At 38.9% G+C, this 25,018-nt stretch overlaps 1 protein-coding gene across 1 annotated transcript; it reads right to left on the bottom strand.

The window, feature by feature from the left end:
• Positions 1-107: 107 nt before the first annotated feature.
• Positions 108-23,228, bottom strand: IVNS1ABP (influenza virus NS1A binding protein). The gene is made up of 15 exons (XM_006872703.1): positions 22,866-23,228; positions 15,594-15,822; positions 14,604-14,732; positions 14,042-14,211; positions 12,767-12,842; positions 11,729-11,902; positions 11,357-11,482; positions 9,917-10,024; positions 4,828-4,957; positions 4,362-4,586; positions 2,816-2,937; positions 2,604-2,730; positions 2,395-2,526; positions 2,094-2,267; positions 108-650 (listed from the first exon to the last, which is right to left on the bottom strand). Exons 3-15 carry the CDS (start codon positions 14,712-14,714, stop codon positions 397-399), a joined length of 1,929 nt encoding a protein of 642 aa, XP_006872765.1. The 5' UTR covers positions 14,715-14,732; positions 15,594-15,822; positions 22,866-23,228; the 3' UTR covers positions 108-396.
• Positions 23,229-25,018: the final 1,790 nt, after the last annotated feature.

Genomic DNA, 25,018 nt, shown 5'->3' with positions numbered 1-25,018 from the left:
TACATCTTAAAACCCTAATCCCCCCTTGCCCCATAATACACATTTGAGGGAATTATCATTTAATGTGCAAATTGGCAAAACAAATGTGGCGAGGGGGCTTCTTGAAATGATGTGCCCAATCAATTCTTGATTTATTATTTTATAGTATCAATTTCCAAAAAGTAAAGAAACGAAAGAAGTTCTAAAAATACACAAAAAAGACCTTCATCTCTGCATTCCTTCCCAAATAAACACAAAAAGTATGTACAGCATGTTTAATAATATGCAATATGCAAAAGCTTTGTGTTGCTGTTAGCAACATCTATACCCACCCACCCACCCTCCTTATTCACAAATGTACCTTACTAAACACAATTACATCACTAAGCCTGTTAGTTTGAAAGGGTCTTAAATTGGTTAAAACTGGAAAATCTTTGTATAGGGGCTCCACTCATTTGACTGGAGGTGATAGACTTCCACTGTATTCAGAAATTCATTGCCATCAAATCCTCCCACAGCATAAATGGTATTCCCCACAGTTACAATCCCAGCATTGCTCCTTGGTGAAGTCATGTTTCCAATCATCTTCCATTCATTTCTAATTGGATCATACATCTCCACACAACTGATGGCATGGGAACCATCAAAGCCACCACCTACGAACAGTTTTCCTAAGAAAAAATAAATATCTCTTGTTAAAATCAGTGGTTCCTAAGAAAAAGTATCTATTCATTTTGTCAAAAACTATATACACTCTACATGTTTGGTTTGTCTGCTGCTGCTGGTGGTGATGTGTCATGGAGTTGGTTCTGCCTCATAGCGACGCTGTTCAAGGTTTCCAAGGCTGTAAATCTTGGTTTGTATAAGGGGACACAAATCCAAACAACAAACCCCCGCTGATTTCAGTCACGTCAATTCGGACTCACAACATAATCTATAGGACAGAGTAGAATTGCTCCTTAGGGTGTCCAAAGCTATAAATCTTTCTGGAAATGGTACACCACATCTTTTTCCTGCATTGCAACTGGTAGTTTAGAATTCTCAACTTTTTGTTTAGCAGCTTTTAACCACTGTACCACCAGGGTTCCTTTGCAGATACACTGAATAAAATGGATAAAAGCTCATTCCCACATGGAATTCTACTGTGTTTGTTTTAAAAAACAATGATTATTGAATTATTATAAAGAATTATGAGTAAAGAGTTAATTCAATCTAAAAAGGTAGATTTTTATACTGCAATTACATAAAGCAAAGTTTAATGTTTTGGAAAGACTTCTTAAAACAATTTAAGTTTTGCTATCAATTAAGAAGAATTACACTTATTTTGTTCTGCAAATATCTTTAATTCTTGTTCTAAACAAACAAAAACTCAAAATTTAATGTTATGGGTATATAGTTTGTGGAAGTAAATAACTTGTAACTTTATTTAGTGAGCTAACAAAAATTGATTATTTCATAGATTTATATATTATGAGCCTCTGAAAAAAATAAAGTGTTCTAAAGGACAACAAATCACCAATCCCTCTGACATGAAGAGATGGCTACTTCTGAACTCATATGTATACAAGTCCATGCTGGGGTCTGTTCCAATGACTCTGTCATTAGTGGCTCTGACGCAAGTCAAATACTCCCCTTTAAAAAAAACAAAACTTCATGATTTTCTGCTATGTGGTAGTGTTTTGACAATAAACGGTAACACTGGACATCCACAAGCGAACATCTGATAATGGTAACACCAGCACTTACATATTGCAACATTGTACATGTATTGCATATTACTAATAAGGATGTTGTTTAGTGCTGTTGAGTCGGTTCCGACCCATAGCGACCCTGTACAGGGTTTCCGAGGGTGTAAATCTTTATGGGAGTAGAAAGCCTCATCTTTCTCCCACGGAACGGCTGGTAGTTTCGAATTGCTGACCTTGAGGTTCGCAGCCCAATTCGTAACCCCTACACTACCAGAGCTCATAGGGTACTAAAAATCCCAGAAGGCTGCAAATGAGATTTGTCTTAAATCAAATGTCTTATGGTCCAACTGTAGTTAGTATTATTGACATTGTCTCAGAATTTTAGGATTCTTGCCCTTCTTACCTCTCCCAAATCCCAATACTCACCATCAAGAACAGCTACTCCAGCTCCTCGCCTAGCCACATTCATGGGTGCAATTAAAGTCCAAGTGTTATTTTCAGGATTATAACGCTCTACTGTGTTCAGACAATTCCAAGACTCTGCACCTCCAATTATGTATAAAAATCCACCAAGCTCACAGACTGCAGACTGGTGTCTACCTATAAAATCAAGTCAAATAAAATAGTTACATCTCTCAAAACTATGTGTGTACTGCACACTATTAACTTAGGAGTCACCTTTTTTAAGAAACAAATCAACTTTCAAGGGGGGGAAAAATCAACTTACGAATGTTAAGAGGAGCACAGCTTGTCCATGACTTTGTTATAGGATCAAATACATCACAATTTTTCAGTCCCTTTTGACCATATGGATCAGAGCCACCAACAATGTATAATTTTCCATTCAGAGCACACACTCCTAAGTAAGTATGAAATGATGTTATATATTGACAATGATCGTATTTTAAATATTAGCTGTCTCAGAAGTATTATTACCTGCATTACAACGGTTAGTCCTTAATTCTGGAACAGGTGTCCAGTCATCTATGTTGGGATCATACATCTCTCCACAACTCAAGTCATCTGAGTGGCCATTTGATCCACCTACCACATAGAGCTGGCCCTAGGGCAACAGTGAGATTAGAATTCCCAGTCATTCTAATGGTAAGCTAAAAAGGAACTATGAGTTGCTGTGTAAATACACTTACCATAAGCACAGCCATTTGAAATCGGGCTCTTGGTGTTCTCATGGGAGCAAGAAAGGACCACTGATCTGTATGTGGATCATAACATTCAACTGTTCGAAGACATTCCTCTCTGTTATAGCCACCTGGTAAGGAACCATAAGATTTATGTTTAAAATAGTAAACAGAGCTGTTTTTGGTTTTAAGTAGTCTGCTGATAAGCAAAAACAAAATAACTCTTATACTCACAAAATAACTCTCATACTCACAAACTTATTATGGAGTTGATATTTGATATCAACAGGAATCCTGGTGTGGCATTACATGCTAATGCATCAGATTGCAAAGCAGTTCAATACTGCCAGTTGCTCCATGGGAGAAAGATCAGGCTTTCTGCTCCCATAAAGATTTACAGCCCCAGAAACCCTACACCGGGTCGCTGAGTCACAACCGACTTCCCAACACAACAACCACCACAATAGGAGTCCTGGTGTGATGCTGGACTGAAAAGTTGGTTTGATCAGCAAAGTTGGCAGTTCAAGCTCACCAGCCACTCCTTGGAAGCCTTATACAGGGTCACTATGGGTTAGAACCGACTCGACAGCACTGAACAACAACAACATAGGTGTCCTGTTGAATTGCTGTGGGTTAATGTGCTAGACTGCAAGGTCGGTGGTTCAAGTCCACCAGCTGCTCCTCGGAAACACTGTAAGTCAGAACTGACTCAGTGGCACTAAGAACAATAAATATATTTTATATGGAGTCCTGGGGTGGCACTATAGGATAAGCACTGGACTGCAAACCACAAAGTCAGTAAGTTCAAACCCATCAACTGTTTGGAAACCCTATAAAGGGTCATTATGAGTTAGAACCAACTCAATGGTACTTAAGGACAACAATAAACATATGGAGTCCTGGGGTGGCGCTGTAGGATAAGCACTGAACTGTTACACAAGAGGTCAACAGTTCAAACCCAGAAGCTGCTCCTTGGAAATCCTATACAAGGCCGTTATGCGTTGTAATCCACCCTATAGAACTTACAACATATACACAGACTCCTGGTGTGGTGCTGGAGGATAAGTAGTAGACTGCTTGGTGTGGTGCTGGAGGATAAGTAGTAGATTGCTAACCACAAGGTCAGCGGTTCAAACTCACCAGCTATACCTTGGAAACCCTATACAGGGTTGCTGCGAGTGGGAACTGACTCCACAGCAGCACTTAATGACATATTATCAACTACATTATTGACGAAGAATAACAAAATTATCCATCAGTACAGGTAAAGTGCTTGGTTTTCAATTGGAAATTTGAAGAACTCACCCTTTTAATAGATATGTATGTTTAATTAATAACAAACATGGACCTGAAGGTTAAGCATACACAGCAGTATTTACTTGTTATTCCCCTATGTTCTTAGAATGTGAAGTTGGGATACCAAGAGAGAAGATGTAACAATTACTCCCTTTGAAAGTTCGCATGAAAGCCAGGAAGTGTAAAAGCCCATTTCCCATTTACAAGCTTAGCCATTTGAATGCTTCAAGTAAAAAACCTCTCATCCTTCTGCTGTTACCTGCAGCTATGAGCTTGCCATTCATCTCTGCTGTTCCCAAGCCAGATCTTGCATACTGCATTGGAGACATGGGCTTTTCTATTAAATCATCTGGTTGCATCTCAAAGCTTAAACTCTTAATGAGCCTTGGAGTACTTGTTGGTGAGCTCTGTGGGCTGTTTCGTCCGTGAAGGAAAATTACACAAAATACACCATCCAGCACAGCCAAACACAAGTAAGTATTATCTGAAAGAACAAGAGTTCTGTGTTTAAGACGCAGTTATTATTTTTGGTTGCTTTGTGATCTTGAATTGGACTCCCACATTCTTCAGATCCCAGACTGGATCAATCTTCCATTCTTCCCAAATTCAATTACTTCTTTTTGCCCCCCTCAAATAGCCAATTTAGAAAAATCAAATGGTTCTGCTCAATGCTCCTTCTTATAAATAAATATATAAATACAATTTGGCAAGCACCAAAGACTTACTTGAGGTCTTTTCCGAAGCAACGATTTTCCACTCATGCTTAGGGCTTTGTACTGAAGCATTTGGAGAAGAGAGACATCCAGTTGAACCGCTACTTATCTGCTTATGGCCATTCTCACGTGGTGCCTTTTTCTGCAAAACCAAAAGGTAGCTACAGAAACCTAGCCAAAGACCATACGCGGAAGTAGCTGTTTCTGAGCTATTCCATAGCATTGGGGGGTGGGAAAAAATGAAACAGTACATTCATCTGTGTATGAATTTTACAGAAGACCTAAATTTCACACAAACCAACTCTCCAATTGACAATACTACTGGCATACTTCCATCTTACTCAGAAATGAAACTAATCCTCCACAAATTGGCTGAAAAGGGTCAATTTAAACAATTCAAGAAACGTGATAGAGATCAAGTATCACCATGCTATTGCAAGAGGGAAAAAGGAAAAGAAAAAAAAACCACCTCATAATTCACTTAAACTCACAGACTCCTTATAGGAAGTATAGGATCTCCCAAAAGATGTTATAAATGTATAAATGGCATGAATTTACTGAGACTATACATTTAACCTTCTGTCTTCATGAAAGTGTCAAACCTAATCCACATGTACTGGTTATCTTTCATACAATGTCAGTAAAAAGTAAACAGACTTAAGATTTATCCACTCTCTCTGAAAGTATTTTATAAGAAAAAACACAATTACAAGAAACACTTAAAGGTCTATTTTTTTAGGGCTACCTTACAGATATTATAGAGTGGTCTTCTAGACAAATAATAGTACATCAAAACACAGAAATAAAAAAATAAGCAGTAATCAGAAATAAAACAGTAACACTAAATGTACCAAAGTCACAAAAGTAGAATATACTAAAAGGGAGAAATGAGCACAGCTGTTGATATTCAAAGACTGTAAGAGAACCACAGTGTTTTTATACAGAAGTCGGTTTCTTCAATGACTTCAGCCCTTGCCACTTCCAAAGGATATTATATTGTATAGATCATATAGAATTGGAAGAATCAAGACCATCCTGAGAGAAACTGCCAAATGAACTGACAGCACCTTCTCTACCTGGCTAGGTCTGCTCATACTTTATTATGGGCCCCAGATAAGAAGTCTAAAAGAAATTTCTAATTCTAACAAAAGGGAAAAGTCATGTAACAAGTAACATGGAAAGATTGTGATAAACTACTTGAAGATGTTAACAAAACAAAACAAAGAAACAATCAAAAGTTTGGTCTGGGTCATTCAGCAAGTATGGTTACAGCATATGCAGGTTACTTCCAGAGGTGACAAGGAAATTTTCATTTTAATGGTTACCATTAAATCCCATTTTATCATCTACCTCCTGGTGTGGCGCTGTGGGTTCATGTGCTGCACTGTAAAGTTGGTGGTTCAAGCTGCCAGCTGCTCCTTGGAAACCTTATACAGGGTCACTATGGGTCAGAACTGGCTCAACAGCACTTAACAACAACAATCTGTACTAGTGCTGTTAGGTACTTTATTCACATCATCTTTTTTTTTTTTTAAAAAGAACAACATTTACTATCCATTTTATAATTAAAAAAAAACGAAAGATAGTCATTGCTTAAGATCATGCAGCTATAATAAAGATGAGAAAGAATTCAGAGTATAAAGCCTACCCTCTTTATACTATGACAGACTCTGTCCTCTGCTACTAGGAATTACAAGGCACACTCTGGAAGAAAGAGGTCCAACACCATCACAAATTGATGATGCGTACATTAGGAGGTTATTGCAGTAAGAAAATTACTGTATTTGTCTATATTTGAAGGAAAATGAATGTGAAAGAATAAAAAGCACTAATAACAATGAAGCTGACTACAGTATATAACAAACTTTAAAAGAAAAGTGCTAGCTTTATATTCCTTATGAACCATTCTTAAATATGACCCTTTCCTCCTTTACTGTCAACCTTTCAGGTACATATGGTGATATGAATTCCTCCCTCGCAGTCCACCCTAGCTCAGACTTCTTTCTTGAATTCTGGCTACAAAGAGGATATATCTTTATACACAATTACTTTTCAAGGTAAGGGGTTTCTTATCTTGTCTGAAAAACCAGGGTAAAAGAGATAGCTTTCTCAACCTTCATATCTTTGAGGCCTAATGTGACCCTCATCCTTTTTACTCCATAGTCTCTATTCACAGAATCATCTAATGAGCTACAAATGTCCAAACCATTCATTTGCAAGCTATTTTATCTTAATCTTCCTAAACAAATACTATGGCTTCTTAGTTTAATCTAGAGAGAGAGAAATGTCTAGAATCCATCCTTTCACCTTCATACCTCCCCCAATTTTCAATGCTTTCAAACTAATCCACCCTCTGACTTGGTTATAAATATAGAAAGGGTTCAATATTTTTTTGGAAGTTAAAATATAAATGATCTGGAATCCTACCACCCATAGTTACCTATGCCTAAAATAGGAGCATTAATGAATGTAGAGATCTTTGCTGGATAGAAATATAAGCATACCTCAGAGACACTGTGAGTTTAGTCCTAGAGCACCAATAAAGATTCGCATGATTTTTTGTTCTCGTTGCATATGAAAGTTATGTTTATACTATACTATGGTCTATTAAAGATGGTGCAGTGGTTAAGCACTCTGCTTATACAGAAAAGTCAATTGTTCATATTTATCAGCTATTCTATGGGAGATGTGATCAAGTGGCAGTACTGCATTGTCCTACGGGGTCACTATGAGTTGGGATTGACTCACCAGTAACAGTAGTCTATTAAGTGTGCAATAATACTATGAAAAAAATTGTAATGTTGCAAAAATGACTAAAATGTAATAGAAATATGAAGTGAGCATATGCTGCTGGAAAACCGCTAATACGACACAGGATTATCACATACCTTCAATTTGTACAAATCTGCAGTATCTGTGAACTACAATAAAACACAATGTATTATGTTGTATACCATGGAGTCGGTTCTGACTCATAGTGACCCTGTATAGGGTTCCCAAGGAGTGGCTGGTGAGTTTGAACCACCAACCTTATGATTCAAACTGACCTTGCGGTCCAGAGCTCTAAATTGCAGCACCACACCAGGACTCCAAAAAAGCTATTCCTGTACCATAATTCAACCAATCTTCTGATTGCCAAACTTGTTTTGCCCAGTGCTGGATTTTTATTAAAGTTGTGATGTGTACCTGCTCTTACCACACTAATCCATTGTCTCAAATTCTTTTGACAGTTACCCACTACCTTCAGGGTCCAAGTACAAGCCTCATTCAAGTGGCAATGGTCTACTTTCCCAGTCTCATCACCTACAATTCCACCTCTATTTTTGCACAAATAGTGTTTGGTATCTTACATACTTCCTTACAGCTGTCAATCAAACAATTCTAAATGCTAGGACTGTTCAAATGTCAATTCTGTGCAATTTGGTTTCCTCCTTATTCCACATTATGCCCTTAGGTCTGTGTCTTTTGTAGATCCCTTTTATAAGTCTATTTTCATCTACTGTAAAGTCCTGCAAGCAGAATGTCTTACACATTTCTGTATCCCCCATAGGTAACATCAGGGTCTACCACCTAACAGACATTCAACCTTTGCTTGCTGAAAGTTACTTATAAAATAGTAACTTTATAATGGTACACATTAAGAGATAAAACCCTAAGTATATAAAAAATGCACAGATCTGAACAAAGTTCTCGACTCATTCAAACCCCAAACCTTTTGAGCCTAAAACCATTCAGCCATTATTGCAATAAAACACAAGAGAACTAACACCCGGTATTATCACCATACAGGTTATTATGTTGTCTGTCATTTTATCTTCTAATTTTTTTTAAAGAAAAACACTTCTCGATCTATGTCAACTGAAACACAATGCTGACCAAGACACAAAATACATGACCACTTAGTCGGTTTATCTATTCTGTTAGATATGTGATACTGTGCTAGAAATTAGGATACTGGCTTCCTTTGGTGTAGTGTACTTTCCAGGTATTGGGAAATGAGCACTAAGAGAGCTTTCAGGATACCAGAGGTCTGTTCTTCACAGTCTGGATACTTCACAGTCTGGATACAATGGTGGGCACCCTTTGTGACTCTGTAAGGTATACACTTTTCTGTATGTCACCTGTCCAGAAATTACAAATGTTTATACCTGAAATATATGCTCTCATACTGTTGCTAATGTTTGAATATGAAGTATATGCACTAAATAAGGGAGCCTAGTGGCTCAGTGGTAAACTGCTGGGCTGTTGACTGAAAGGTCGGCAGTTCAAAACCACCAGCAACTCCACAGGAGAAAGATGAGGCAGTCCTACTTTGCCCTGTAGGGTCACTATGAGCTGGCACTGACTTCAAGGCAACAGCTTTGGTATTGTCTTCATTTTGCTCCACAAGCCTCTTACATCAATTTGTAACATCTGATTTGCTATACCATTTTAAAGCTTAACATATAGTAAATTTCACCATAACATTTCTGATTTCATTTAAATAATAAAATAGCTCAGGCATTGTAAGAAACATCCAAAATTCCTTTTAAAACCATTAATAATTTGAGTCCTTGTCACCTTTTAAAGATTAGGTCTAAAAATCACCTCTGCTGCAGACTAGTCTAATCAAGTAAAATAACATCTATATTATTTCTTCTTATCAGATTTTTAAAAAAACTACCTGCAAATCCTATTATGAGAAAAAATTTAAATGAGGTTCACTAATTTGTTGAGGAGCTCTGGTAGCTTAGTGGTTACTAGTCTGGCTGCTACCCTCAAGGTAAGCAGTTCAAAACTACCAGCAGTTCCGTGGGAGAAAGATGAGGCTTTCTGCTGGCTCCCATAAAGATGTACAGCCTTGGAAACCCTGTGCAGGGTTCACTATGAGTCGGAACCGACTCCAGGGCACACCACCACCAATTTGTTGAGGTAATTTCTTTTCATGTGGTAAGACCACTAGAAATTCTAAGATAACGCTTGCTTCTCTTGAAAATGTTTCTGTCCAAATTATACCAATGAGATTCTTCCACTTTCCTTAGTTAAAGGAAAATTTAAATATGCCATAAAATTCTCTAGTCAAATTTCAACCTGAGGTTACCTCAGACTGTGCAATGTGTACCTGCACAAACTGAATGTGGTCATCATCACTGCCAAACACCTCAGCCTGTCCATCTAGTAGATTCCCATCAAGCAGCTTGTGATCAGCTGAGTAGTACAAGGTTTGAACCTGCAAAACAGCAACAGAACACCCATGTGGCTGCTGTCTCCATAGCTACTCCACTAGTATGCAGATTACACAACCGCCTCAAGGTAACCTCCAGGGTGCTTCTTGACATCTCACTCTGGCAGGATCACAAAGCAAAGAAAAAAATACATGTCATGGTGGTAAAAATTAAAAAACAAAACAAAATCAAATACAAAATCTTGTAATACTGGCTGAAGAGTCCTTTGGCTTGAGTGGCTTGAAATAAATCTTCATTTTTCATAGTTTCAATTATGTAACATTAAGAAAAAAGGCAATAAGTACAATGTTTAGATTCTTAGAGAATATACATAGTTACAATAAAATACTGAGTATGGTTTACACTGATGAAGATAAAAGGTCTGATTTGCATAAATATATTCTCTCCTGGGCAGAAAAAGCAATGCCAAGAAAAACATAAAGAAAAAACAAGGCAAAAATTTAAACAAGTTGTAGAAATACTATCCCCCCTCCAGATGCCAAGCACATGGATAATGCATCTGAGTTTTAAGTTGCAGATCATTTAGAATTTAAAGACCACCCGTTAGCCTTTTAGAACATAATGATGATACTACTTTTAAAGGCATAACAGATTTGGTACACTTTAGCCTTTGGAAAGGCTTGTTGAGTGATGAAATTCTAGGTTACTTCATGGCTCCACCAGCGTAGTTTTAGTTCTCATCCATTTTTTCCTTGTGTATTTTTAAAAGGTAGTTGGAGGTAAGTGGCTCTATGTATAAATAACACCATTAAAAACACAAAGCTTTAAAGATAAGAATCCTGTAAAGGAGTAAACACCATTAAATCATCATCGTTCTCTGCCCACAGCGGATTTTTCTTAGGAGAACTGGGGCAGGACTGCTGCTTCTTTACGTGTCAATACACTTGAGGTTTCTTCTTGTTTCTTCAGTCTTGGGTATCCTAGTTTTGTTAATAAACCTATGGGGAGATAAATCAATGGGGAGGAACAACCATTAGAAGCTTTTACCTACTTATCAAATTTAAAGCAAAAACCTGTGAAGAAAATCTACAGAAAATTTCAGTACCACCTCCCATTTCTAAAGCAAATTACACGCTACTTTAAAGAAAGTTAACAGCATATCATAAGCAAAGAAAAAAAAAGGAAAGCAGAAGATCAAACTGCACAGTGTATTCAGCTCACCTGGACACCCCCCCTGTTTCTCAGCTTAGGGGTACCTACAGCAAAATTTAAATTCTTTAGGGTCATGGTTACAAAATAAAAGTGAAAGGGAATCCTTCATGTTATAGCAAAATTATTTTTAAGAATTGTTGAAGCCCATTTACTTAAAAACTAACCTCTTCCATCAGCTCTTCCAGACTGTCTCCATTCTCCCAGATGCTACGCTGCACCCAGTTGATTACCTTTGTGTACAATTTGCCATTGCTGGGCAAGCAAACGTTATCTTCAAGCATTACCTCCAACTATAGTTGAAGAAGAACAATGAACATGAATCAGTGTTGAGCCTCCGATTCCCAGTTTCTCAATTTCATAATAATGTTGTCATTGATCCCAAATGCATTCTGTAAAATTATTCAGAAAGTGGCAGCAAACCATTACATTGCTAACAATAATGGTGTCAGGTCTATGTTTTTTCCTAAATGTTCCTCACTTGCTTAAAACATGAACAAATAGTTTATACAAGTCTGTTTATAGAGTTTATGCTTTACCTTTAGCCGTGGAAGTTTAAGAAACTCTTCCTCTTCTGAAATTTGTAACAAATGCTCCTGAATATAGGCATCAACTTTATTCAACAAGCGGGTATCTCCCATACAATTTGCAAAATTTCGGTAAGAGATGCAGCTGGTAACATCCATTCTTGATAGTAAGTAATCACCACAAACCTTGTTAAAGAAATACATAACTATCACCAGTTACATATTTTTTAAAATTACCATCTTAGAATAAGTTAACAGTGAGAATAAAGACATGTACAAAAGATAAAGATCAAAGGGTGCCATGATAGGCAGTATCTGGACCAGGCTTTATAGGAGAGATGTTGATATTGAATGCAGATAGGGAGCAGGAAAGATGTAAACAACTTAGTTTGGTAAGGACAAAGGACAAAGGGCAAAGATAAGTAGGTGATAACTTTGGTAAGACAGCACCTACATTAGGGAGAGTCTGGAATGCTATAAAAGCCACACTAGCAGAGGAGTGCCATTTGAGTAAAGGCCAACTAACTTTTCCTTAACAGGTCATTAGTTAAGTATTTTAGACTTGTTAGGTATTTTAGACTTGCGAGCCATACTGTATCTGTCCTATCTACTCAACTCTTGTATTGCTACTGGAAAGCAGCCATAGGCCATACGTAAATAAATGTATAGTTGTGTTCCAATAAAATTTTGTTTACAAAAAGAGACAACTGACCTGTGGCCTTTGGTTTACACAGGATTAAATGCCTTTTTTTACTTATTAAGCACTTCTCACTGGTGTTAAATTTTAGAAGGAACACTTTTTAAAGAGAAATCCAACAGATAATTGAGGATGTAAATTATGTGAATAACTTGAAAAAACAAACCAAAAAAAACAGGAATATTTTAATTCACGTTTTTGTAGACAGCCACTAATGATGACTGGACTAGCAAGACTTTCACTCGAATTATCTTTGAAAAGTTCAACACTATGAGTCGGAACCGACTCGACAGCATTTCACAACAACAGTAATTAACAGCAATCCTTGTATATTATTACTTCTGGTACTATACCTGCTTTACTCGGTCCATCTTCAGTTTTTTTGCTGCAGAATAAACATCTTTAACTAATTCCTTATCAGCTTTCAATCTATTAAAAAAAAAAGTTTATTATTTAAGATACCAAAGTCTTACAAATCTTAACTTTAAATAATTTCTACCTGTTAAGTTGTGTGAGGTTTTAAATTGTGTGCCGTTCTAAGTAGTGTGATGCAATCTCGAGTGGTCCCTGTGCTCTACACCACCTAAGGACATAAATCATCGTTTTGTCTGCTGTGACTATTGTTGTGACTGTTGTTGTCAGATGGACTGCCTTGGTATCACAGTTCAAGTTGTTGTTGTTGGTAAGTGCTGTTGAGTTGGTTCTGACCCCTAACAACCCTTTATAGGGTTTCTAAGGACCAGCTGGTGGATTTGAATGCCTGTATCTTGTGGTTTGAAGTGCAAACCAGGAGTACACAGTTCAAATAAGTAGCTACTGTTTGACTTAATGATTGTTCTGTTTTACTATTAGTTATTTCTACTGATCTGTTTACTCTGCCTAATTTATAACTTAAACTTTGTCACAGCTATATATGTACAGAGGAGGAGTAGGGGGAGTTCTGATAGTACAATGGTTACAAGTTGGGTTGTTAACCTCAAGGTTAGCAGATTGAAACTACTAGCTGTTCTATGGGAGAAAGATGAGGCTTTCTGCTCCTGTAAGGATTTACAGCCTTGGAAATACTTTACAGGGTCGCTATGAGTTGGAACCAACTCCATGGCATATAACCCCCACCATCATTGTACATATGTGAAACCACTGGCAGATTCAAACTGCTGAAATTGTGTTTAGCAACCCAGCTGGTAATCAACTATGCTACGAGAGCTCCTTATGAATGCATGTATGTTGTTGCTATGTGCCAATGAGTTGATTCCAATTCATAGTGACCCTGTATAGGGTTTCCAACTAGCAGCTTTTAAGTTTGACCAGCCACCTTGTGATTCGCTGTCCAGTGCAGATCACCACACCAGGAGTCCTATGTATGTATGTTGTTAATTGCCGCTGAGTCGATTCCAACTCATGGTAACCCTTCATAGGGTTTCCGAGGAGCAGCTGGTGAGCTTCAACAGCTGGCCTTTGGTTCAAACTGACCTTGAAGTCCAGTACATTATCCCATTTTTATCCCACAGGACCACATCTCTGTATAAGACAGAGGATATACAGGGTGTAGGACTATCTGTGGTTTCATAAATCCACTGGGAGTTCTGGGACATATCCCCACAGACAAGGGGCTTTAAAATACTTACTGAGCAGTATAAGCATAATTCAACAAGACTTCAACAGCTTCTGGGTTGAGATCATCGAATTTAACATGAGAAACTCCATGAGGATCACTATCACTATTAAAAATTTCAAATAAATAGGGACTGCAGCAAGCCAGAACTGCTCTGTGTGCTAACATTTCATGGCCACAGACCTGAAATTGTGAAGAATTAAAATTAGAATATTATGAGCTCTTTTTTTCTCCAGCAATTGTAACTTCTGACTCCACAGGCTTACATTTCCAGATAAAGTTTATTTATTCAAGTCATCTCATTAAATGCATTCCATGAAAATAGAAGAGTCTCTTGGTGGTAAAAACAGGTAAAAAAGCTTGATGATTTGAGTCCATCCCCGAGGTTTTCACCGCCCTCCCTCCCTAAATCAATCCACTGAAAATCCTAGAGACCACAGTTCTACTCTGACACACATGGTTTATCATGAGTTAGAATTGACTCAGTGGCAATTGGTTATGGAAAATAAACAAATCCAACAATGTAAGGCTTATTGTAATGAAAGTCTGTATGTTTCCAAATAAATTTTAAATACCTGAAGTCGAACATCGCAGAACTGCCCACTTTTCCTCAGGGCATTTAATTTGGCAACAGAAGATTCAATGAAATTTTCATCTTCAAACATTAAATATCCATTGGGAATCATTTTTCCTTATAAATTTGGCTAAACGGAAGAAAGCCAAGTTAGTATACGGGTCTACAGTATCTTCTGTAATTATATTTCAAAGAATTATATATGTTTGTTTTCAAATTCCATCCTAACAACAATAAAAAAAAAATAGCAACAAATGTCCAAGTCTTTGTACTCCATACTTGGGTCATAAGTCTATTTAAGAATTCATACAATAATGAGTATCTCAATAAATGTAGCCATTTGTTAAAGGGTAGAAATTGGAAACCCAGTTCAGCCCGTATCTTTACAGATGTGAAAGCAGCCATCACATATAGATTCCCTTGGATTAGAGCTGCTGTTAGTGCCCTCGTTTGAAATAAACACAAAATTATTTGATTTCTTCAGTTTCCTTAAAGGGTCCTCAATTTGACTTTATTCCTTGGTGACATATAATTGAGATTAAGATGCTGAAAATGGTTTGAATACATCCTTTCCTGCCTAAAAGCAATTAAAAGTACAGTAAGTCTTGGCACTATATAATATCTGCCAAATGATTTTAATAAATGCTATGAAATATATAAGGAATATATAGGTAAATTAAAAAGATAAATTTTATTACCTTTTCAGATTGCCTATTTTCCAACCTACCTTATCTCACAATATAATAATAGGTAAGTGCTTTTACATTTTTTCTACTTTATCGTTAACCATTGAGAATTGGTGACAAAAGATTTCAGTTTGAAATAACAGCTATATTTATTTCAAAATCATTTACAGGAGGCAATATAAATCCCCGACCCCACACACAAATTATATGATTATTGGTTTGGAATACGTTGTTATTGTCCTCAGCAAAGTCTTAAGAGAAACAATATGTGTTAATGCTGTAGGTGGCACTGAATATTTACATACCTACTAACCTGGTGATAAATATAATTCTGGGAAGTCTTAAATAATCCAAGAACACAGGAGTGTTAAAATGTAGCACTTCGTCCAGGTATGAAGATAGGTGGTTGAAGTGAAGGCAGATGTGTCTTAAGCTCAAATGGTGATTCCAAAACTATCAGGCTTGAAAATGATGTAATCAAGTTCTTAAAAGCTATAGACATGAATTTCTTCTGTGATAATCATGCATCATAATCTGTAACAATGACAGTTTGAAGTTAGATATTCCAAATGATCCAAGGCTGACAGCAATCCAGATTGAGAAGATCGTGTAAAGTCCTGATCTTGAAGAGCCCAAAGTCTTTCAGTAAACAAACACCAATAAACAAAACTACATAAATGCAATTATACATACACATTTTTCACTCAACTTCCAATCATTCATGTGATATAAACATAATAGGGGAAAGGGATCAAAAAACCCTTCCCCAGAAGACAGGAGCTAATGACTTTTATTGTTTGAGTATGAAATATGAGCACAATATAGTAGAAATGTAAATAGTGGTTAACTCTAAAATTCTTTACGAATATAATTCAACTAATATGCAAACTTGTGATTTACTTGTTTCTTAACCCTGCTAAATACAGCAAGGGAATTTTACGAGTTTTTGGTACAATTCCTAGACATGTATACAATGTTACAGTCAGACCACACATACAGTTCTCTAAAACATACTTTGTAATTCCTATCCTCTTATTGGGCTGCTAACTGCAAGGTCAGTGGTTCAAATCGACCAGTCACTCCTCAGGAAAAAGATATGGCAATCTGCTTCCATAATGATTTACAATCTCAGAAATCCTATGAGCAGAGTTCTAGTCTTCCCTATAGGATCATTGTTGTTGTTATGTGCCGTGGAGTCGGTTCCGACTCATAGCGACCCTGTACAGGGTTTCCCATCATAATGGGTTGGATTTGACTTGATGGCAGTGGAGGTTTTTTTGGTATACTTATTCAAATTATTCTCTCTAGGAATACCTTTAGAGTCCTGGTGGGGCACTGCAGGGTAATACATAGGACCTTAAGGTCAGTTTGAATTGCAAGGTCTGCAGTTCAAATCCACCAGCCACTCCTCAGAAAACTTATACAGGGTAACTATCAGAGTTGGAACAGATTCCGTGGCACTTAATAACAATAAGGGATAAATTTAACCTTGTCTCTGCCAGGTTAAATCTTCCCTGCTCCATTGAAACTCTGCCAAATCCTCCTAGTTAGAATTCAGTTCCTCTCCACCCCATTCTGGTAAGTATACAGGACTTTCCAGTTGGTCTGTTCTGTGTTGTGCTCATGTGCATTTGCTTATCTACCTTGACTTGAGGCCCCTTAAATGCAAAGGAACTGTTCTGTTTATCTTTACATCCGTCCCATCTCATCCCACAACTACCCTAGAAACTTGAACACAAAGATGAATAAATGTATTGAAATCAACTAAATAAACTAAAAAGGGAAGACTGACATCTATATCTTGAATGATTTTTCTAGTAGAGTATAAGCTATCAATGGAACAATTCTACTTCAAAGCAACCTTCCAAATCTAACAATTATGATAAAGTGACTAAGTACCGATTTACAGTTCCAGTTCTAATTTAAGTCTATGTGTCAGTACAACACAAACACAAATCTGTACAAGCTGGATCCCATATGTCATAATTGGTTTCTCTATATAATTTAAAGCTTCATTTCTAAGAGAAACCGAAGTATTCTGGCTCAGATTGGAACTGTCACTGTCTATTCCACTACTGCCACATCCTGTAAGAGTCCTTGTGTGGCGCTGTGGGCTGATATGTCAGACTGCAAAGTTGTTTGAACTGCAAGCTCGGTGGTTCAAGCTCATCAGCTGCTCCTTGGAAACCCTATATAGGGTCACTATGGGTCAGAATCGATTCCACGGCACTTCACAACAGCAACAACCCTTGCAACAAAACTGTACCATACCACAGGTTCCCTCTGGTATACAAAAATGGAGCATTCCTATGAAACCTTTTGTACACAAAAATGTCCTAAAGCAAAGAAACAATTATCATTAAATTTTATGGGAGTTTTTTGTTAAGGTTTCTGAGACCTCAAAATAACTAACCTATCAAACCATACCAACATTGATTTTAAGAGCCATGGAGTTGGTTAAGACTCACAGCCACCCTGTATAGGGTTTCTTAGACTGTAAATCTTTGTGGGAGCAGAAAGCCTCACATTTCTCCCACACAGCAGCTGGAATACTTGAACTGCTGATCTTCACAATCGAGTGCTTAATCTACAGAGCCACCATGCTCCCAAATAATACAAAAACCTAAAAGAACAGTAACATAGTCAACACAGTTCTAAGTTACAGCAGCTTGATGGGGAGAAGCTGAGGGAAGGAACTACATGATACCACTCTTGCTTTTAGGGATGAACACTGCGCTGCCTTTTTATTGGCCGGGATCCTGAACGCCAGTTACACTTTTGCCTTTTTTGTAAAAGTGAATAATCCTCTTTGGACTTTTTGGTTAACAAAAACAGGTAGTAGAGTAGGTCTTAAAGCAGGTCTTTTGTGAAAGTGAAGTGGAATACAGCAAACTTGAAAAGCAAGGGACACCTGTCTTAAGGAATATTTATGTCCTCCTCTGTACAGGCCATCTAAAATAATTAAGCTTTCCTTAGAAAACTAGTTTTAAAAATAAATATTCTCCATTTCTATACATACAAAAAGACTCTATTCTAAAGAAACCGTCCAGATTTTCAGTCAAAACCTCATTTAAGTTTACAAAATCTTTTGTATGTATGGTATGTACTTGGGTGACTGTCTAATAGCTGTAATTCACAACAGCTCCTCACTTGTTTCCTAAACTGCTCTTAAAAAGGTCAAATGGGGGAACCACAACCAAATTATGCTGATATGGTTAAAAGGTAATCTTTGTATAAACTTATATGCAATTTGGAGATTTAGATAAACATTTAAAATGTTGACGAGTTTTATTTGGTACTTACTTGGAAACTAGTCATACTCTAAACATGAATTTAAAATAGTGTCTTCTACGGAACTTCAAAAAGTTCATGGAAAAACGGTACTAAGACATAGTGGAATTTTTTATAAGCTTTTTGAAGCCTTCCTTGTATTTATTATAATTGGCAGATTGGAAGTTTTAATTTTATTTGGAAAAAAAACTGACAGCTAAACTTCACTGCACTTCTCTGGGCAAAAACAATGGAGAATTATTAGAGGAAGTTCTTGACATACAAATTTGTACAATGTTATTAGTTTTATATTTTAAGGTACCAAAAATCACCAACTAATAAATTTAGGCCTTAGTAAGGACTCATTTTTTATTGTCTACTGATCAATATAAATGAGTCCTGAAAGCACCATGGGTCAAGCATGGGCTGCTAATAACTACACGGCCAGCAGTTCAAACCCACCAGCTGTTTTGAAGGAAAAAGATGATGCTGTCCTTGTAATGATTACAGTCTCTAAAACTCTAAGGAGCAGAGATCGACCATGTCCTATAGGGTCACTATAGAGTCAGAATCATATATGGGACTGAGTAGTGGGAATCTGTATAACCCAACTGATTTTAAAAAAGAGCCCAAGTCTAACCCACTGTGCTGCAGCATCCATCTAGGTGGCATTTAAGTTAATGCAAACTATTTTACTCAGTTATTTGTCCTCACACACTATTCCTCCTCCCACCAACCCCATTTGGAAAAGGCCTGATTAACTCCTGTCAGCAAAATCTTATTTTTGAAAGTTTGCATTCATTTTCACAAAAGATAATGAGCAAACCAAGTTTTAAACCACCTACATTACACCGCCTCAAAAAATGTACAAATGACTTTAGTTTGTTATATAAAACTCAAGCATAATAACTAATAGGTTTTTTCCCTTGAAAAGGCAAAAAACCAAGCTCAAACATCCCAGCCATATAAAAATATAAAACTTAATTTTGATTGTTCAAAATAGACACTCAGCTTTTAAAATTAAAAAGGGATTAAAACAATATAGTCTGATTGTTGTTGTTAAGTGCCATTGAGTTGGTTCCAACCCATAGCAACCCTGTATATGGTTTCTGAGGAACAACTGGTGAGCTTGAACTGCCAACCTGAGTTCAAACAGCTTTGCAGTCTGGCGCATTAACCCACAGTGTCACACAACTATATTTCAGTTCCTTATGATGGTCAGGCAAAAAGACAGAAGATTCTTAATGAGTAATTAAACTGCTTAGCAGACACCCAAGAGTTCACAAGTTACCAAAGACCCAGAAAAAAAAATTAGCTCAACTAAAATACAATTCAACAGGACTTATCAAAGAATTGGGAAAAGCAAGGTAGGCATAATACTGCCTCCTCCAAAACTCTTCCCTGGCTGTCAGTAAAACCAAGAATAAAATGTTATAGCAAACTTTCAAAGCCCCCTTAAATCCTCAAACCAAATTACAAACACATAAGCTCTGGTAGCATAGTGGTTACGAATTGGGCTGAGGATATTTTGGTATCTGTAGGATGCAAGAGACTAACGTTTAAAGTTTTATCAATGCAAAGTATGAAGAGCAAAGTATGGGAGGTTTCAAACAAGGAAGCACAGATGCACTAGTTGGGAGGTAAGTAAGGTGTGGGAGAATGGGTACAACACCGAAGCAGGAAAATTACAGATATTGTACACCCAGGCTCAGTGCTTACTTAACTAAGGCATCTGGAGACTGAAGAGATTGTAGCTTGAGGCATGACAATGTTGTAACAATGTTTTTTAAAAAATGTAAAAGTAGGAAATTTTTAACTACCTGCTAAATTCCCAATGTATTGATTGAATCATACCTGCAAGATTTGACTACAGTCATTGAAATGAGTTTCAGGGGTACTTCATCTTAATACTAATAATTACCGTATATCCTTAGTAGGAAAGAATTTTAGATTAAACTGAAATGCTTTGTTTTCAGAGGAATTGTTAGAAAAACAGAATTACTAACTAGGGCAATGGCTATAAAAATTAACTTATCTACTAATTACCTAAGGAGCTCTGGTAGCATAGTGGTGACCAGTCGAGCTGCCAACCTCAAGGTCAGCAGTTCAAGACTACCAGTGACTCTGCAGGAAAAAGATGAGGCGTTCTGCTCCCGTAAAGATTTACAGCCTCGGAAATCCTGTGCAGGGTGGCTATGAGTCGGAACCAACTCCACGGTACTTAACAACAAATTACCTAGAAAGTCATAAGAAAACCATTCCAAGTATCTTTTTGGTCTGTGGCTCAAATCCAATTTACCTCCATCTGTGTGGTGCAAAGTATGAGTGAACCAAAAGGTTCAAACCCGCCAACCACTCCTCAGAAACCCTATATAGAGTCGCTATGAGTCAGATCTGACTGACAGCACTTAACCATCATATTACAAACATTTGACTTGTAGTCTGCCTGTTGGCATTAAAGTGATAGTTCTAAATGATCAAAGTTTTTCTAATCTCTGGATTTACAAACACAAATGCTCCTTTAGCATCTTTAATGGTAGCTTCAGCAGGATTATGCCTAAAACTATTAATCCGTATTTTGTTATTCCTAATGAATCTCCTTCCAAAAGATAACACAACCTTGAATGTTTGAGACCAATGTTGCAGTCACTGCGTTAATCCATCTCAGTGAAGGTCTTCCTTTTATTTCCCACAGCGAAGTTCTCCAGAGGATCTCATGCCCAAAGTACATGAGATAGTCTCCACATCCTCACGTTTAAGGAATTCTTTTTTTTTTTTCTTAAATGATTTATTGTGAATTATGTGATAGTTTACATGGGAGAACATTAGTTTTACATTCATTCTATCGTATATCGTCTCATTGCCATGGTTATAATCCCCTCCATGCAATCCTTCCCCCGTACTACCCAAGTCTTCAGCACACAGTCGCTCTCCCTCTCTGGATCTAGAGTCTCCAGCTGCTCTATAGCTCCAGATCATCATCTCTGGCTCCATTTCAGGCATCACTGCTTCTCTGGGTAGGGTCCCGCTCTCTACTCTTCTCCCTTGATGGTCCTAGGGACCTCTGCTCCCAGACTGAAAAGTCATTCACTCTTAAGGAACATTCTGGCTGAACTTCTTCCAAGACAGAAATAGGATCTCAAAGAAAAGAATGACATTTGTCATTGGGCTCTAGTCTTGAAAATAACTGACAGTAATGTTCACTTTTATTGCAAATGAAATTATTAGCCCTTTTAATACCATGAGCATGATCCTTCATTTATTCCTCAAGGAACAAAATGCCAGTGTTCTAATTCTTCATTACTGACAACATAATGTGCCTTCTAAGCTTCTGATTCTATTTATTGTATAGCATCTGAAATGTCAGCTGTCTCAAACCAATAGATCTGTCTACTGCGTATCAGAAAAAAACTCAGTATTTCTTAAGTATTCTTGATTCAAGTTTGCCGACGTGCAACTATCTGATACAGCTTGACGTCTTCCTACGATCAGGACCCTTTGCAAAATGCGTAGAAAGACTGTAAAATAGCATCGATTTTTTAAAGTTAAAAAGTGACGAGTACCATCGGGTAAACTGCCTGAGCAGTTCGGGCCTTCCACTCGCGCGACCAGGTCAGCGCCCACTCGGAAGGCAGCGAGGCCTGGCGCCCAGTGCCCGCACACCTCCGCCAGGGATTGGCCAGTCCCGCAGTCATTCAGCGCCGACACGTCAGGACAGCCGTTCGCTCCCTCCTCCTCCCGCCCCCTTCTCCCCGCGCTTGGCAAGAAAAGCGGGCAACGTGGAGCGGGAACAAAGGACCCCGCGGCCCACAGCGATTGGGGTTGCAGTGCCTCCTCCGAGAGGCCATTGTAGCCCTGGGGCAGGCTGACCGGAGGTCTCGCTTTAGAGTCTACAGCCCGGGTACACCGGCTAGAGAGTCGCCAGACCCTGACAGTAGGGCACGGGAGATTCCCGCGTCCCCCCCACCCTCTTGTGACGGGTCATCCCAACCCCGCAAAGACTTGGTCCGGCCCCAGGAGGCCTTTCAGGCAAAACCCTGCCCCTGCTCTGCTTCCCCTGCCCCCGCGGAGCGAGTGGACACAGGTCCGCGCTGTCCGTAGCAGCCGGCGCCTGCCCTCGGCTGCCAACACGCCCAGCACCATGGCAGCGCTCAGAGCTCGGGCCCGCGTGGCGCCGGCTCCTCGCCCCAGAGACCGCGGCTGGGGCGTCCTTCCTCCGAGATCAGGGCCCCGCTCCGCGCCTCCCTCCTCCCCGATATTTCGCGCCTTCTTCCTTCTCTGTTGTCAGTGGAACCAGCGTGTATTACCTGGTTCCTCTCTGTAGAGATGGAAAAATTCATCTCTGAAGCTTCGATGGGGAGCAGGAGGAAGCGGGCGGGAATCGGCCCAACGGAAAGCGCCTCGAGACGGCGAAGGGAGGGGAGCGACCAGGCGGGAGTACAAGTGGCCAGTCTTCGGAGGCTGCAAGCAAGACGGAGCACCACGGAAGGCTCACCGGGTCGTGATCGCTCGTTAGCACAGCAGCAAAAAGAGAAAATGAGCCCAGCACCTCCCAGGGTCTGACCTCCACTCACGTCCTGGAGACACTGCCGTCGCCACCGCCCGCTCTCACCGCACCCCCTTGCACGTCACCACGTGCGCTCCGCCAACGCCTCCGGCCGCTTCCGGCTAGAATCTGTCCACGAATCAAAGAAAGAGCCCGTCGATGGCCCCGCCCACCCTAAGCCCCGCCCACCAGTTCTGCCCTCCCTTCTTCTTAGGTTCTCTGGCTTCTTCTTTGACTCAACTAGGTCAGCGCAAGGTGATCTCAGGGAGAGAAATAACGCTCTGGGCGCGCCTCCTCTCCCTTACCCCACACCCTCTTGTCGTCCTCTGTCCTCTCTAAGCGTCCTGGAACAAGTTTCCTCCAGCCGCCCTCACCTGCTGTACCTTTCCCTAGAGACACAACAACCAGTGAGATCAGATGTGGGAGATTACATTTCTCAGCCTGAGACTTCCGCCCTGTACCCAAGGCCTGAAGGTGCCCACAGTTAAACCTTAGAGTCTGTTATCAGCCCTTCTATTTTGGGGGATAGGGTAAGTGGCAGGTAGTGTGAGGAGACACGATAAGGGAAAGAGATTGAAAAACTAAGCTTTTATTTGATATGTTTTAGATGAGAGGTTTCAATAAGTTTGGAATAAAACAAACATTGGAGAGGTTCAGGGAAGACATAGCAATATGCCTTTTCATTCCCCGGGTTTGGAGTCTCAAAGTCATTGAACCTTTATTTGTTGGGAAAAAGAAGAGTCATTCTTGAGAATTGGTAGTTCCCGGGCTAACCTCTTGGGTCCTTTTTGACAAGATTCTTGAAGTTAATTATCTACTCCACCTACTTGTCCCCAGGAGACAAACATGTTAAGTGACACTACACGTGATTTATTCTGAGCATTGGCAGCAACTTCACGTGACTCTGAAGGGCACCCAGAAAAGTTTCCTTGATTGAAGGTGAAGGGGTTTAATGAAGTCAGGTACTATCCAAATTAGAGTTTGGCAAAGGTTTCCAAGTTAAATTCTTCGTGACTGGGGGAGGACACTCCCGGATCTAGGCCTAGCTTTGTGTGTATTTGGTCTGTCAATTTGATTTGTAGACTTTTCCAGGAGCTCTCATTTAGTGACTTAGTTTATGAAAGCAGGAAGAATTATTTTGGGGGACTTCCTCTGCAGTACAAGCTTTATGATATTTTGTTGTAAAATCTTGAGGCCAGGATACTTGTCTCTCTTTTTTTTTTTAAATTCAATTGTGGGAGGAAACAGAAACTAAGATGTCTTTGTTTTGATTTTTCTATCTTATGAAGAAAAGGACTGATACTTGCCTCTGGGCTCCAATTTTCTCTTGTTAATAACTGACAGCACTGCTCAATTTTATTGCAAATAGAACTCTTAGCTGTTTTGATATCATAAGCTTTATCCTTCCAGTGAAAGGGTATGAATTGCCCACTTTGAATAGGCACATGACCTGCTGGACACATAGTTCCCCTTGCTGTGTTCTAAATAGTGCCTTTGTGACCTGAAATAGTCAACATTTTTCTTAAAGTCACAGTGTGATCAGGGTCAACACATTTTTTAAAACTTTTTATTGTGATTTGGGTGGAAGTTTACAAAGCAAATTAGTTTTCCATTCAACAATTCATACACACTTTTCCCCCATGACATTGATTGCGATCCCTGTAATGTAACAGCACTCTTCCCACTTCCTTCCACTGTTTTCTACTTCCATTTGACTTTCCTGTCTCCTGCCTTCTGAACCTTGTCTCTGAGCTAATGCTGGTGTTTTGGTCTCAAATGGTTGAGTGTTCTAAGGATTGTGGATCTCCCTGGGATTGTTGGTCACCTTATAGGCCTTATCTTTTGTTTGGCTGTAAGTTGATCCAAGAGGATGAATGAGTTCAGTTTCAGGCTTGAAGGTTGTCTAAGGGCTAT

Source organism: Chrysochloris asiatica, unplaced genomic scaffold, assembly GCF_000296735.1.
Source record: "Chrysochloris asiatica unplaced genomic scaffold, ChrAsi1.0 scaffold00210, whole genome shotgun sequence".
Classification (NCBI taxonomy): domain Eukaryota; kingdom Metazoa; phylum Chordata; class Mammalia; order Afrosoricida; family Chrysochloridae; genus Chrysochloris; species Chrysochloris asiatica.
The sequence above is the reverse complement of the archived record's forward strand: the minus strand, read 5'-3'. Positions and strand labels throughout refer to the sequence as shown.